General features: G+C 44.8%; 1 protein-coding gene across 1 annotated transcript; it reads left to right on the top strand.

The window, feature by feature from the left end:
- The first annotated feature begins 19 nt into the window (after window positions 1-19).
- On the top strand, window positions 20-15,308 carry LIG3 (DNA ligase 3). The gene is made up of 20 exons (XM_065036443.1): window positions 20-186; window positions 883-1,457; window positions 1,927-2,064; window positions 3,020-3,217; window positions 3,666-3,817; window positions 4,728-4,894; window positions 5,570-5,647; window positions 5,754-5,922; window positions 6,109-6,264; window positions 6,688-6,819; window positions 7,604-7,683; window positions 8,134-8,221; window positions 9,157-9,234; window positions 9,498-9,621; window positions 9,994-10,136; window positions 10,980-11,054; window positions 11,641-11,787; window positions 12,806-12,980; window positions 13,884-13,978; window positions 14,778-15,308. Exons 2-20 carry the CDS (start codon window positions 902-904, stop codon window positions 15,009-15,011), a joined length of 2,985 nt encoding a protein of 994 aa, XP_064892515.1. The 5' UTR covers window positions 20-186; window positions 883-901; the 3' UTR covers window positions 15,012-15,308.
- The last annotated feature ends 247 nt before the right edge of the window (window positions 15,309-15,555 follow it).

Consider the following 15,555-nt stretch of genomic DNA (forward strand, 5'->3'; position numbering starts at 1 on the left):
CCTGCGCGGGCGCCAACGGCGGGCGGAAGAGGCGGGGCGGGGAGCGACGCGCATGCGCGCTACCCCCCGGAAGCCCGCAGCTAAAGGCGCGTTTGTGGCGGCGGCTCCGGCCTAAAGGCGGGACTGGAGGGCCCCGGGTCCGCCGGCTGGGGGTGAGGGCGGGATGGCGGCGCCGTGAAGATCTCGGTGAGGCCTTTGTTTCCGTGGCGGCGATGGGCAGGGCGGGGGTGTGTGTTGGCGGAAGGCTGCGGTTGGGCCAGGGCGGGAAAACGGCCTTGGGGGGGCTGGGGCTCGTGTGTAAGGGGAGAAGGGGCTGAGGAGCCTGAGGGTGATGAGGGGCTGTGGTGCGGGCGTGGGGAGGATCGGGGCAGGGCGGACGGGCTCGGGGTGTTGGGACCGGGTGTCGGTGGGAGAGGGGGACACGCCTCTGGGGGAGGGCGGAGGCCTGAGGGCTCCGAGGACCCCGCAGACAGAATCACAGAATGTCAGGGGTTGGAAGGGACCTCGGAAGCTCATCCAGTGCAATCCCCCCATGGAGCAGGAACACCCAGATGAGGTTACACAGGAACCAGGTGTGTTTTGAATGTCTCCAGAGAAGGAGACTCCACAACCTCCCTGGTCAGCCTGTTCCAGGCTCCATCACCAAGAAGTTTCTTCTCATATTTAAGTGGAACCTTTTGTGTTCCAGTTTGTATCCATTACCCCTTGTCCTATCATTGTCACCGAGAAGAGCTTGGCTTCATCCTCCTGACACTCACCCTTTACATATTTATAACCATTAACAAGGTCACCCCTCAGTCTCCTCTTCTCCAAGCTAAAGAGACCCAGCTCCCTCAGCTTTCCTCAGCCAGGGTTGCTCAGTGTCTCCTCTCTCACCCGCAGCGCACGCGGAGCGGGCTGGATGCGCAGGGGCTGCAGGACTCTCGCACAGGCTGCCTGGACACTCCGCAGGGGCACAGGACTTTTCTCCCCACACATACGGGTCTCCCTGCCAAGAACCCACCTTTGCCAAGAACTCCCCAGGGCCAGCCCCAGTCCCTGGCACCAGCTGCTGTTACGGGCTGTATCTCTCCAGTCTGCAGGCAGAAACGAGAGCGCTGGTGCTGGGGTTTGCCATTTCTCCAGGCTTTTGAACATTTGGTTTCGCCAAGCTTGTACAGCCGCAGAGGACATGGCAGAACAGAGGTACTGCGTGGACTATGCCAAGCGCGGCACGGCAGGCTGCAAGAAGTGCAAAGAGAAGATCGTGAAGGGAATGGTGCGCATTGGAAAGATCGTTCCCAATCCTTTCACCGAGTCTGGTGGGGACATGAAAGAATGGTACCACGTGAAGTGCATATTTGAGAAGCTAGAGAAGGCCCGGGCCACCACCAAGAAAATCGAAGACATCACAGACTTGGAAGGATGGGAGGAGTTACAAGATGGGGAGAAGGAGTTAATCAACAAGCACATCTCAGGTAAGACATGAAGCAGCGCCTGTGTCACTTTTCTCCTTTATTCATTTTCTATTTACACCACCGATTGCCACGCGGCTGAAATCCTCACCGGTGTGTTGGTATGAGCCAGTGACACAGTGGGCAGCGCTGCTCAGATCTGTGTCTCAGCACCATAGGAAACGGAAGAAGTAGGCACTTCTTAATCCATTTTTCACAACTGATTATGGAGAAGGTCTAGGTGGTTTAATTCACATGCAGATAAATCCCAGTAGGAAGCATCAGTTATTTTCTGTTTTCAGCTTTTTATCCATAATCTTTAGTAAATTATGTAGTCTTTTAACTTTTGCTGTCTGAAAAACGTTCCTTCATTTTTCTTCTCTTCCATCCTCAGTTCTTTTAAGACTCACTTGTTGCAGTATATCTTCCACAACATGTTAAGGGATATATGAGATTATTTCTGACTGCTGTTTTGAACCTTGCTGTTTTACAGAAGCTAATTCCAAGGCTGGAAGTACACCGAAGAAAAAAGTGATAGTCCAAGCTAAGCTCACTGCCACGGGACAATTAACTACAAAAGATCCATTAGCTCTCATCACTCCATCACCCAAGAAGTTCTCTGGCTTTACAGGTAGGACTTAAGAAACTGATTCTGGTAAATCCTTCTCTTCTAATATCAGCATCAGAGGATTTTTAACTTAACTCAAATCAGTAGATTTTATCTCTAGAAGATGGTTTATTTTTAATTACTTTTTAAAAATGTGGTTTGTTAAAGATTGTTAGTGTTTTCTTAGGCTTGAAAGAATTGATGTTTGAGTTTCTAGTATTTCCAAGGCAACAAATTTTTGCAGTAACCCACATTGTCAGGCTGACTCCTCTACTGCCTTAGTCCGTTGGCCAGTTTCAATCAAACTGTGAAGGTAAAGACTGAAGATATCCCATGTGGAGCTCAAAATCTGTAAAAAATTGGTTGTGAGGGATTCCCAGTTGTGTTGTTTGTGGAAGGGGAGGATGGTTATTCCTCAGCAGCTTGTCTGGAGGAGCAGCTGCCAGCAGGACAGTCAGTGAGTGAGCACAGTGTGACCTGACACACACCTGTGGCTCTGAACACCCAGAGCACAAGTTGCCATATACATACAGCCAAAATGATGAGAATGTGTAGGGATGTATTATAAGAAAAAAGAGGGGATAGGGACATCTTTCCCCCATTTCAGAAATAATCTTAGGAAAACATCTTGCTGTGAAGGGCAAAGGCTTATAAAGTAAAAATAAAAGGGAAGCATCAGCCAGCAGGAATTCCTTTTCATCAAGGTTTAGTCATATTTGTCTCATAAAATACAGGTCCAGAAAATACTGGTGTACTGGGAAAAGCAAAGCTAATTAAAAAATAGTTTAGTTTTTTTTTTAAAATGGTAATTAACATTTAAAGTCACAAATTTTGGCACAGCACACATTATTCAGTTTTGAAGCTTTGCCAGCATATTGGGATTGTTCTTCTCAGCTTGCCAAGCAGAGGTAGCTTCAACTTCAAAATTTGCACCATATTGTACTTGTTAAAAAACCAACTTCTTATGTCTTTGATGCAGCCAAGCCAAAAAATTCAGAAGATGTCTCTGCAAACTCTTCCCACAAGTCTAGCCTCTCCGCAAAACAGTGCGATCCAAAGCACAAGGACTGCTTGCTGCGAGAGTTCAGGAAGCTCTGTGCCATGGTTGCTGAAAAGCCCAGCTACAACGTGAAGACGCAGATCATCCAGGATTTCCTGAAGAAGGGATCTGGAGGAGGTATGATTCCTGCTCAGCGTTCTCAGCATACGAAAGCCCTCTCAAAATCAACCTCAAAGTAGTATTTCAAAAGCGAGAATGAAATAAAATCCGATAGCTATGTAGTCCTAGCTGTGTGCTGTGATGATTCCTGAACTATGGAGAGAATGTTTGCAAAGTGAACTATTTATCTAAATGACAAATTCAGATAAGAATGTCTCAGTTTAGGATCATGGGGAATGTCTGTAGGTGCTGCCATACTTAGTGCTGACATCAAATATGGAATACAGTTGTGGGTATTTCCCCTAAGAAATCTCGTTTCATGTGAAGCAGGACAGCATGGTGGGAAGAGGAAGCCCTAGCTGTGGACTTTTTTTCCCCTGGGTCATGCTAATGGGCACAACCAACCAGAACCTGTGCATGAAAATAAACTGTGACAGTTTCTAATGGCCTGTCTTGTCTTTTCCAGATGGTTTTCATGGTGATGTCTACCTTACCATTAAGCTGCTGTTACCAGGAGTCATTAAAATTGTTTACAACTTGAATGATAAGCAGATTGTAAAGCTGTTTAGTAGGATTTTTAACTGCAGCCAAGAAGAAATGGTCCGAGACCTCGAACAGGTGAGTACAGACAGCAGTTCTATTAATTTCTGCTGTTCAGTCCCTTGGTATGGAAATTCTGTAATTTTTTTAAACCACTGTTTAAAGATTATTAGCTTGACTGTTAGAATGGGAGTCGGTGATTTTTATTTCTTTTTTTCTTTAGCAGTTTTCATAGCACTTTCTGCCATCTGGAATCTTTAGAAAATAATGTTTGAACAGAAACAAGACATGAACTCACCTGCAAAGCTTTAGAAAGCAAGACTAAAATATCTAGGCAAGTTGGCCGGCATCAGCTTTGTCTAAACTGCTTTGTCTAGCGTTTTCCTGTGTAAATGATTTCTATTACTTTTTTGTAACATCACGTATCAAAAACTGTGATTCAATTAACAGATCTGTTACTGTGAGCTGAAGTTGGTTCATACAGTTAAGCTCTGCTTGTGCAATTCCAGGTGCTCAGATGTGTGTGTTTAATTCCTGTGCGCAGGAGTTGGTAACTGGCTATGCACACTTCTGATTCATTGCAAGATGGAGAAAATGAGTGAATTAGATAGTGAAGTGAACTATTTCACCTCTCTTTATTGCCTTGGTATACACTGCCTTCTACTGACATCACTGACTGTTTCAGATCCTTGGGTTTACAAGTGGATTCATCCTGAGGAAATGAGTCTGTGATGCTGCAGCAGTGAAAAATAGCGCAATGAGATGATACTGGTACTTTTACATACCTTTTTTGTAAATGAAATAGTTGAGAAGCTTTATTTGGTGTCATGGCAGCTTTTTTCTAGTATTTGATTCAAATTCCTTCATGCAATCCCAGGATCAGTCCTGTGCTTTATCCTCCTTTTTAGAACCACATTGAATCTCCAGTGGCGTCCCCATTCTCTAACCACAGCTCTGATCCACACCCTTATTTTGTTTTTGGAGACAGGGAGATGTTTCTGAGACCATACGCCTCTTCTTCGAACAGAGCAAGACTTGTCCTCCAGCAGCCAAAAGTCTCCTGACCATCCAAGAGGTAGATGAATTCCTGTTCCGGCTGTCAAAGCTTACTAAGGAAGACGACCAGCAAAGTGTGCTGCAGCAGATCACTCGCAGGTGAGGAAAGCAGTAAGTCTGTGAAGGTTTACCCTAAAAGCAGGAGGAGTTATCTACAAATCACAAGCTGGCAGAGGTGAAAAGCAAATCATAAGCCACAGAGACTGAACTTAACATCTACAAGCCACAATTAGTGGTCTGGTTAAGATGCCTTGATGGCTGACAAACAGTGGAGAACAACATGTGGCTCCTGTTCATGCCAGAGAATTTCATCCTTGTCTGTCAAGGCACTGTTCAATCAGTACTCAAGAAGTGGCTTGCAGAACTACCTCAATGGTACTTACCTGTTAATTAAGTTGCTGTTCTTAGGTATGTTGGGAAAAGCCTTCAGAGCAATTAGACATGTTGAAGATTCTTGGTGTGTCTCAGTTCATGTTGATCAGAGGCTGAGGACGTTACTATCACTTACTCTTCACGCGTTAAGTGAATTTTGGAAGGTACATCAACACTGAGGCAGAATTAATTTTGGTATTCAAATATAAAGATGCTAAAAATCCTTTTGGATATTCTCTTGTGCCTCTGAGATCTCACTAGCAACATGTATCCTCATTTGCATTTAAACCCTACAGAAGGGGAGAAGCTTTCTTTTACAGAGGCCTGGATCAGTTTCTTTTTTCAGCTGGAAAGTAGTTCAGTTAAGTGTCTGCCGTCTCTTCATCTTCTCTCACATTGCAGATGTACGGGTAATGACCTGAAATGCATCATCAGGCTAATCAAGCATGACTTGAAAATGAATGCCGGAGCAAAACACGTGTAAGTCTTACCTTTCACTGTGAGGTAAAACCAGAAGTGGGCATTAGCTTCATAAGCCAGGAGCAGGAGAGCTGAGATTGATCGTGTTTCCCTCCATTTCCTAAAGGTTGGATGCTTTGGATCCCAATGCTTACGAGGCGTTCAAAGCATCACGCAACCTCCAGGATGTGGTGGAGCGAGTGCTGAAGAACCAGCAGGAGGCTGAGAAGATGCCGGGGCTGAAGCGGACCCTGAGCGTGCAGGCGTCTCTGATGACCCCGGTTCAGCCCATGCTGGTACGTTGGCTCCCCCGCAATGGTAACCGTCACTCTGACAGGAGATGGAGTTCTCATGTGTACTGTTGGAGAGCAATCAGTAGACAGATAAGTGACTGACTGCGTAGTATGAGCTAGCAGATTGTGCAGTGCTGATTTTTATGTATGATGCCATTTTATAAAGTGTTTTCTGTCCACCTTTCTAAGGCTGAAGCTTGCAAGTCGATCGATTATGCCATGAAGAAGTGCCCAAACGGCATGTATGCAGAGATCAAATATGATGGCGAGCGGGTGCAGGTCCATAAAAATGGAGATCATTTCAGCTACTTCAGCAGAAGCCTCAAACCTGTCCTCCCTCACAAAGTAAGCACCTAGAGACTGTCACTTAGGTTCTGCCAGCTCCTCTATAAACATGACTGGATTTAATATTTTCTATAGGCAGGGGATATATCTTATGTTTTAATTTATGTAGATAATTGGAATCTGGAAAAGCAACATTTCATATAATTGTCAGTTTTGGTGAACATTTAGAGCTTAACACTCAAGCTGTCTGCCTTAGAGTCCTCTTTATGCACTGCATTTGGGAGGCTTGGTGCCAGTTGGGTGACTTGGTTATATTTGTTCAAGATTGCTTTTTCTATTTGTAATCTGTGCTGTCCATACCACAGTACAAAGAAAACTAGTGTGGATATGCCTACAGGTGCCTCAGACATGAAAGCATCTGCATTGCAGATAGTCCATCTCTTCAGCCAGTAGACCTGTATTTTTCTTTAACTTTTTCCCCAGGTAGCCCACTTTAAGGACTTCATCCCCCAGGCTTTCCCTGGTGGGCAAAGCATGATCCTGGACTCAGAAGTTCTTCTGATTGATAACAAAACTGGCAAGCCACTTCCTTTTGGGACTCTCGGTGTGCACAAGGTAAAAAACAAAACAAAACAACCAACTTTGTTGTTGTTGGAGCCATTATTCTACTGACTTAAACACACCAGCATGCAATCTGTTATCACAAGATAATTTAGGAGAGCTGGTCCTGACTAGAGCAATTGGGGAAAAAATAAGATCCCTGAGAAAGCTGATATTAATGAAGAGGTGCTCTAATATGATAGATTTGATATTAATTGAATCACTAGCAGGACAGTAATAACACTTCATCTCAAGATAAATATTAAAAAACCCCATTGAAAATCTTGTAATTCTGTCATTGCATTTCATTGCTCGTAGCAGTGTATGGCAGATTGGAAGACCAGAATGAGGCAGAGAGTATTTAGTCCACATAAATATTATGTAGTGCTTATGTCTCGATTAAATGGTGGTGAGGAAGAGGCCAGTAAAATGAAAATTAAACTGTAAGTGCTTTAACTTAAAGCAGCCATTAATCTGAAGTCTCTGGAACGCTTGTTGGTGTTTTGTTGCAGTAGTAGTGACGGATGTTACATTGCCCAAAGTCATTAATATTTGTGGCATTATTTTACTGTCACTGGGAAATTAGGATGTTTTATCTCTCAGTTTGTGCTTTGACACATTCAATCTAAATCTTAATTCTCAGAATATTTCTGTCTTTTAGAAGAGGCCTAAGCTTTCTATAATTAAAAGAATATGGAGATAAAAATACATCCTTTTGTTTCTGTTATTTTTCTAAAACTCCATGTTGCTGCTCACTACGAGGGCAGATTTCTTTTCATCGATATTAATTGTCTTTCAGAAAGCTGCTTTCCAAGATGCCAACGTTTGTTTGTTTGTGTTTGACTGTATCTACTTCAATGACGTCAGCCTGATGGACAGGTACGTGTCTGGCACAGCCTGAGAGGAGCCTGTCAGGTTTCCCTGGGTGAACGTTCTGGAATACACAACCGCTGCGGAGGGAGCAGTTCATATTGGATATTAAGAATGGCATTTACCCCTCTAAAATCAAGAGCACATGGGAGGATTCGTGCTGTGCTAAAGAGCATAACTGCAGAGCTCTATCTTGCTCTACAGTTCCAAAATATTAGGAATAACTGCATTTTAGCTAAACTGTGTGTGGTTTCATAGCCACCTCTGAAACTAAATGGACCCTAAACACAAAATTTCTATTTTATACCTTCCTCGAGGAAAGTAAGAATTCATTGGCCTTTCTGGAACTCTGTAGGATAAATAGTTTAATTATTTAAATAGCTTTTCTCAATGTTCACATGACTAGTATTTCATGTTGAAATTGCTTGCTTGTCCTTAATTATCCACACCTCGGTTTAGGCCTTTGTGTGAGCGCCGTAAATTTCTCCACGATAACATGGTTGAAATCCCGAACCGGATTCTCTTCTCGGAGATGAAGCACGTCACGGTGAGCTCCATATTACAACAGCACACATGGGGATCTCAGAGATTGCACTCTGGACGTTTCGCTGCTGCTTTACCACGTGGCCTTTTTCATGATTAAGGCTGTTAATCCAGCAATTCCCTGCCTGTCAAAATGGTTCTGTGTGCAAGATTTCTTGAGCTCTTGTTGTTCAAGAGGGCTGTGCTTGTACTCCTCGCTTGTCTTGGCTACAACTACTTCAGTGTAGACTGAACTTGCATGTCTCTCTTTTTTTGGCTTCCTAATGATTTTGTAGACATTTTAACTTTGACATTGTTAGGAGGAGCTAAAGCCTGTTGTAACTTAGTCTGTACCGTGCAGTGCTGAGCTGTGTAGAGAAGACTGAAGTGTGATTGGAGCTGGACTGCGTCCAGTTTCCAAACTGGCAGCTTCAAGTGCCACACAGCCCAGATACATCCTGAGTGCTAAAACTGCATTTAGACAGCAGCCTGGGTTTTCTTTTGTTACGCAGAAGCCACATATCCTGTTATTTTTCCCCACTACTACTGGTTTCTGTAGCACCTCGGTTTTAGTGGAGAATGCTTGGACATGTGGGGCAGAGAAAGCATTTTGGGAAGAAGTTAGCGGTTGTACAGAGAAGTAAGCAGGCACTGCTGGCTGAGAAAATGTGATCTTGCACATGAGGGACATACTCAGGACAGAATCAGGGCAGCTACCTCATCTCTGAGGAGTATTGTTGAACCAGCTAACCCTTCCATTGGGATGTATTCCCAGCTTAGTCACTGGATGTACAGCAAAGGGAACACATGGGAGTCTCTACGGAAAACTATTTTATGAAATTACCCATTCATCTCTCTGCAGCTGCTTTTATTTTCAGTGTGCCGCTGCTCTAAATAGAAAGCCTGAAGACCGCAGCCCTTTGACAGTCTTGAGCTAAACATGATTCCTTTCCTTTGCAGAAAGCTTCAGATCTGGCAGATATGATCACCCGAGTCATCCGTGAGGGACTGGAAGGGCTGGTGTTGAAAGATCTAAAGGCAGGTTCACATTTGCTCTTCACTGGTGTATGCTGGGAACCAGGGGATAACAACAGAGGTCTGTGGCTGAAGCACACAGGGCTGAGCACCCTTGAATCATCCCTGGGTTCTTGTCAGTGCTGACATCCAATGCAGGTTGCTCCTTATCTGAGCGCTGCTGTGCTCTTGTAGCGCTGGGTTGGATAAAAACAAGGGCTGTTTGGGGAAACAGCTGTCCACCAGGTGAGCTCATCTCTCACTTGTTCTTGCCTTGTATTGCGCAGAGTAATTATGAACCAGGAAAACGGCATTGGCTGAAAGTGAAAAAGGACTACCTAAATGAGGGTGCAATGGCGGACACAGCAGACCTGGTGGTGCTGGGAGCTTTCTATGGACAAGGCAGTAAAGGTAAGTCTGTGGAGATGGTTTAAGTCAGAGATCTGCCAGTTCAGAAAACTCTCAATGTTTTCCACATCCCAGGCCTCCTGTAGCAGTTGGTCTCCTACCAGAATGAGACTGGCTGGAGCAGTCAGGGACTGTCTGCTGCAGCCTGTGCTGTGAGTTTGCACAGCAAAACCTTAGGTCTTGGGCTGGGCTTTTGTGCAGCATAGAGGCTCCATTCAGCTCCGTGTGTGGGAGCTGATGCTGTAAAGCCATTACAAGCCCAAGGCCCTTTGACTCCTGCAGATGAAAAAGGGTTTTGGTTCATTACTTTACATTTTGAAAAGCTATGGCTTGTTCTGTAGAAGATGCAAAGCATGCTGCTGTCCCCTCCTGCAGGTGGGATGATGTCCATCTTCCTCATGGGCTGCTACGATCCCAAGAGTGAGAAGTGGTGCACTGTGACCAAGTGTTCCGGTGGCCACGATGACGCCACCTTGGCGCGTCTGCAGACAGAGCTGGACATGGTGAAGATCAGCAAGGTGAGTTGGGCTCTGGCGTGGAGGTGATCAGAGGAATGCTCAGCAAAGGGCTCGGTAAAAGCCACCTTCCCGCTGAGCTGCAGTTGAGGTGCTGCCTGAATGCAGAATTGAAGTGCCCTGCTGGGAATGAATAGAGGCTCCATTAGAGTTAAATCAGATCAACTGCTCTGACACAAATGAGATGTACATGTAGCTGGCTTCTGAAGATTTGTGCTCAGACACTGAGTGGGAAGCCAAGCACCAAGCACCATCTGTTTCCTGCTAAGAAAGGCTTATTGGGAAGAGGAGAACAAGTACCTTTTATTTTTTTGGGGGCATATTGTGATTGGTGAAGACCATCACTAGATGGGGCTGTGGGTGAGAAATGCTCAAGGCAGACAATTTCCTTGTGGCCAAATAACCTGACATGTTGGAATTAAGATGTTTCGTGAGTGACTTATTTAGGTGAAGAATCTTATTTTTCAAGACTTGGCATATAAACAGAGAGCTGAAATTTAGTATTTACTTGACCTCCTGAAGGCCATTTGCATCAAGATTATATGGTCTTTAAAAAAGGTCGTTTTATGTGAATCACAATTGGAGCAACAATGTTATTGTTTTACATACAGAATGACAGTAATTGAGAGCTGCGTTACAGGTAATTTTTCTGATTCTCTAGATAAGGTGCTGCAGATCAGTGCACTTTGCACTGCAGCCTAAAGCATGTGTCATCCGTACAAAGGCAATGTCATAGCTGTGTGCTCATTACTGGTATTATCTTTCAGAAACCTCTTTTGTAGGAATAAGTTCATCTGTGATCATAAGTCAGTCCTATCATTGTGGTTTTCTGCTTTATATTAATAGGATCCCAGTAAAATTCCAAGGTGGCTAAAAATTAACAAAATCTACTACCCAGACTTCATCGTCCCAGATCCAAAGGTAAGTGCTGTCATAGTCATTTAACTATCTTTTCCAGCCCTGATATAGCAATCTACTAGATTTCATTTAAGTGTACAAATTGTCTCTCGTACAAGATTAGTCTTCATATGTGGAACAGGAAATTAAGTGCAAGTTTTTATCTCTGAACCTTGCAGATGCATGTAAGGCTAAGAACTTAATGAAGAAATAATACCTGCAGCACTTCTGAGTAGTATTCTTGCCCGTTAAATCCCTTCCAGAAGTGAACTTATTTTAAATTTGAGGCATGAAACATCTGACTTAGAACAGTTGAAACACAACTGCAACCCAAAAGTTGCTGTTGTGTTATGAAATCTATCAGTTTGCTTTGCGCCTTGTATGTCTGATAGGAAAGGTGTTATTTAGAAATTAACATTATATATTAAAGATCTCTGACTCACTGAAATAAGAATATAAGTTTTTCTAATTAATATGACTGAGAAGGTTGGTTTGTGTATATGGAACTCTGTGCTGGGAGGGGGGTTGTTGCAGAAGAAAAGAAACACAATAAAATTAGTTCCTGAGAAAACACAGGAATGTGACGTGGCTTCCTCAATGCTGTGTTTAGAAAGCACCGGTGTGGGAGATCACAGGCGCTGAATTCTCTAAAGCTGAAGCCCACACTGCAGACGGGATCTCCATTCGCTTCCCTCGCTGCACCCGCATTCGAGATGACAAAGACTGGAAGACAGCCACCAACCTCCAGCAGCTGAAGGTGAATTAACACAGTGTCTCTGCAGCACATTCGAGAATAAGTTCTGACAACAGTCAATATTTAAAAAGCCAAATTCCGATAGCAGGGTATGTAGTGAAGATAACTGCTGTGTGGTAGCTGGGATGGCATGTTTCATTTTTCATTTATTCTAGGCTCAGGCTGCTTGCTGGATTATTTTGATGTGAATATTATTCTTTCGTGGAGCTTCTTGAGTCTCCAAAGCTGTTGTGCACTTTCAGGAAAGTCTGTGCTGGCAGCTAGTGGTGTCAGCTCTTGTAACAGCCTTCATGGTGGGGAATTGTCCTTCCTGAAAGGGGCGACCTTTATTCTTTTAAGTGTTTATGGTCATTTAGTTTTCCGATAATTGCTGAGAATGGGGAGGCACCAGGGAAGTGGGGGGGGGGAGCCTGGCCTGGCGCTGCCCCCGCCCCACACAGCTGCTCCATCTCCTTAACAGATAGAAACCGGTTGGCTTGCTGCTGCACCCAGCACTAAGTCAGCTGTCCACGAGCTCTGTTCTCGGTCTAGTTCTTGTCGTTTGGACTGTGTTCACGCTGCCTGCCAGGGCACTGGCAGCAGATTTAAGTGCTTGTTATGCCATGGAAGCAAGGAGAGATTCAGCCCAGGAATCCTCCTGGCTCCCTGTGCAGGTAGGGGAGAGAAAGGTAAAATACCCACTTCAGACAGACTATTCCCTGAGCGAGCAGTGGGTGTTGTTCATTTTTCAGGCTGGGGAGTCAGGCTCTGAAGAGTTTGTCTGTCTTGCTCTGTAGCAGATGATGTGAACGTGGCTTTGGCAGTTCCTTGTATGGCTGCCCTTAATGTCAAGCAGTTGGGTGGAATGGAGAGAGTGTCAACAAAGTTGACAGGAAAATGGCTACAAAGACATGTGGAAAGAAGGAAAAGCACAAGTGACCACTTTAATGGGAGGGAACAATCAAGACCATGCATTAGGGCTCATGTCTGATGTCCGAGGTGTCGCTGCGCCTAACGGCAGTGCTGTGTTTCTGTGGGACAGGAGCTGTACCAGCTCTCCAAAGAGAAGGCTGATTTCCATGTTGCTGCTGGGGAGGAAGACGAGTCCACAGCTGGCAGCAGCGGAGAGAATGATGGAAATTCCAGGTCTTCCACACCTCACAGTGCTGTTAAAACTCCCCCGAGCAAGTCACCTGCAAAAGCCCAGAAGCCAGAAGGTAAGAGGATGCTTTTCAGGGACAGGGGCCTCACAGTGTCTGGGACAGGATGGGTTTGGGTCTTTGTCTTCTGTCAGATGCTCAAAGATCCCATGGCAGCTTTCTTGGGCCTGTCAAAGTTTGTGGGCACGGCTGTTTAGACCCTTGTTTTGGCCTGTGTTATTCAGAGCATGGATTGAACAGCCACAGCTCTGAGGTGCACTGAGATTGGGGAAAAGATAGAAACGGCACTGAGGATGCTCTTTATCTTGGTGCTTCAGCAACTCATTTAGACAATAAGGCTCTCTGAGATTATATGCTGCCTAGAACAGGTATCTTTAATTTAGTGGAGCCTCAGTTATAGTTTGTAACGCAACTACTTTGAAGTGATTTCTTGGGGCCAGCAGTCCCTTTGAATTGTGTTAGATGAAGGTCCTTAGCAGACTGTGTAAGACTGAACAGCAAACCTGCTGCTCCCGTTCCTGCAGATCACATGACCTTTGGTTAGACATTTTTAGCCATGAACCAGTATTTCATTTTATTTGGATGAAATTCGTGCAACAGGGCACCTGGATGGAGGGGGTTTCCAGGTAGTAATTTGCAAAGCTGTCACATGAGTTTGCTTCACCATCACTTTGTGACTGGGGAATAACATGTAGGAAATTTCTGAGCAGTCTCAAAAAGGTGGTGGGGTGACAGCAAGGAGGGACATTGAACAGCAACATCCTGGAGGTGAGGGCAGGAAGATGCCTCACACCATTTGCAGTAGACAAACCTGTCTTACTGATTACTTTCTAATTGATGGACTTCCCAGAAAGAGGGAGAAAAGCTTTTTCCCTTTTACTGTCTTCACTTTTCTCCCCCCATTTTAATACACAACCAGTATCTACAGAGAGCACAAATGAGACAAGTTTTTGTTTTTAGAGAGCAAAGCACTCATTGAATCCCCTCAAAAATCAGAGGAGAAGCGAGGTCAGAAGAGAAAAGCATCTGAGATGATGGAAGACAATGGAAAAAAGGTATGGACGGCTGGGCAGCAACCACTTTGGGGTGGGAGGAAGCTGAGGGAGTTTCAGTTGTCTGTTCACTTTTGCCTTCCATCTGGAAAGTCTGCAAAATCTTCCTATAGCAGCACCCTACATTAAAATGAAATGTAAAGGCAGAAATAGCAGCAAGCAGCCCCGTTGTGAAGGAAGCGGCAGCTCTTTCCTGTCAGCAGAGCTGCCATAACCGGGTTTGTCGTGCTCAAGGCCAATACTCTGTTCACACACCAACAGTGTCCTGCTCCGCAAAGCACTGTGATTGCTGAGCAGCTGCTCCTCCTGCCTGCTGCATATGGAAGAGCTGGGAGCTGTCAAGGGAGGGAACTGTCCTTTCTAGGCCATTATGCAGCAAATTGTAGGAGTGGATTAAGAATCACTGAGCTATCATTTCCTGATAAGCATGGAGTAGCTATTTTGATGTAAACAGCAAGTCCTCTCCCAGGGTGGGTATGTTCTCCTACTTTAAGTAAGAAGCATCAGCTTGTAAAGACAAAGACATTAAGATCATGTTTTCTGGACCACATCAGCATCATCACTACTAATTCCCCTTTGCTAGGGAAGCGCTGCCCAGCTGTAACATCTGCCTTTCAGGGGTGTTGCTCTTGTGTAAGATTTAGTGGCAAGAAAGAGCAATTTACAGTTATTAGGCACAGGATTAGTGCGATAACCTTGGGAACTGCGAATGGACTCATGCCTCAAAGAATTGACTGTAATTTCCAGACCAATGCAATGTTTTTCTCAACCTCTGCTTCTCATCCCCTTTCACAATATGCAGACACTGCTGGACATATTCACCGGTGTGAAGCTGTACCTGTCACCCTCTGTGAAGGACTTTGACAAAATCCGGCGGTACTTTATAGCATATGATGGGGATCTTGTGCCAGAGTTTGACACGGCCTCAGCAACGCACGTGATAGGGGACATTGATGACAATCCTGGTGCTATGCGTGTGTCTCCCGACTGGATCTGGAAATGCATCCGGAAACGGAGACTGGTAGCCCCGTGCTAGCAATGTGGGGCAGCTGACCTGGCTTCACACCACCCGAGAACTAGGTAGGTGGAAGAAATGCTGAGATTCCTCTGTGGATAGAAATGAAATGCCCAAGATCCATCCAAAGTAGCTATAAAGATCCATAGGAACCATATGGAATTAATTAAAACAACTCCCTGAAGAAATGTTGGTGCTGAATCCAGTTTTTCTGCCTGTAATGTAGACCACCGCACTATCTAGGTGCTGGTTTAGTCCCCCTGGGTTTTTAAAGTTTGGGTATTTTTATAGATAAAGAAATAAAACTGAAGCAGTTTCTTTTTTGCTGTCAGGACTTATTTTCCAAAGGTTATTCTCTGCTTGGACAGGAAAACAGACCATGAAATCCAAATATCTAAAACTATTGGCTGTATTGCCAGGGTAGTTTTGCTTCGTGGTGACAGTTTACACGAAGGACACATGTCCTTCCCCTGCTTTGACTTCTCTTTCCTCTTTTTCTTCTAACTTTTTTCCTTCAACCTCTTCTGTACTTGTAGCCCACCCACTAATGGTATTTAAGCACCTG

Source organism: Columba livia, chromosome 20 (assembly GCF_036013475.1).
Source record: "Columba livia isolate bColLiv1 breed racing homer chromosome 20, bColLiv1.pat.W.v2, whole genome shotgun sequence".
Taxonomy (NCBI): Eukaryota; Metazoa; Chordata; class Aves; order Columbiformes; family Columbidae; genus Columba; species Columba livia.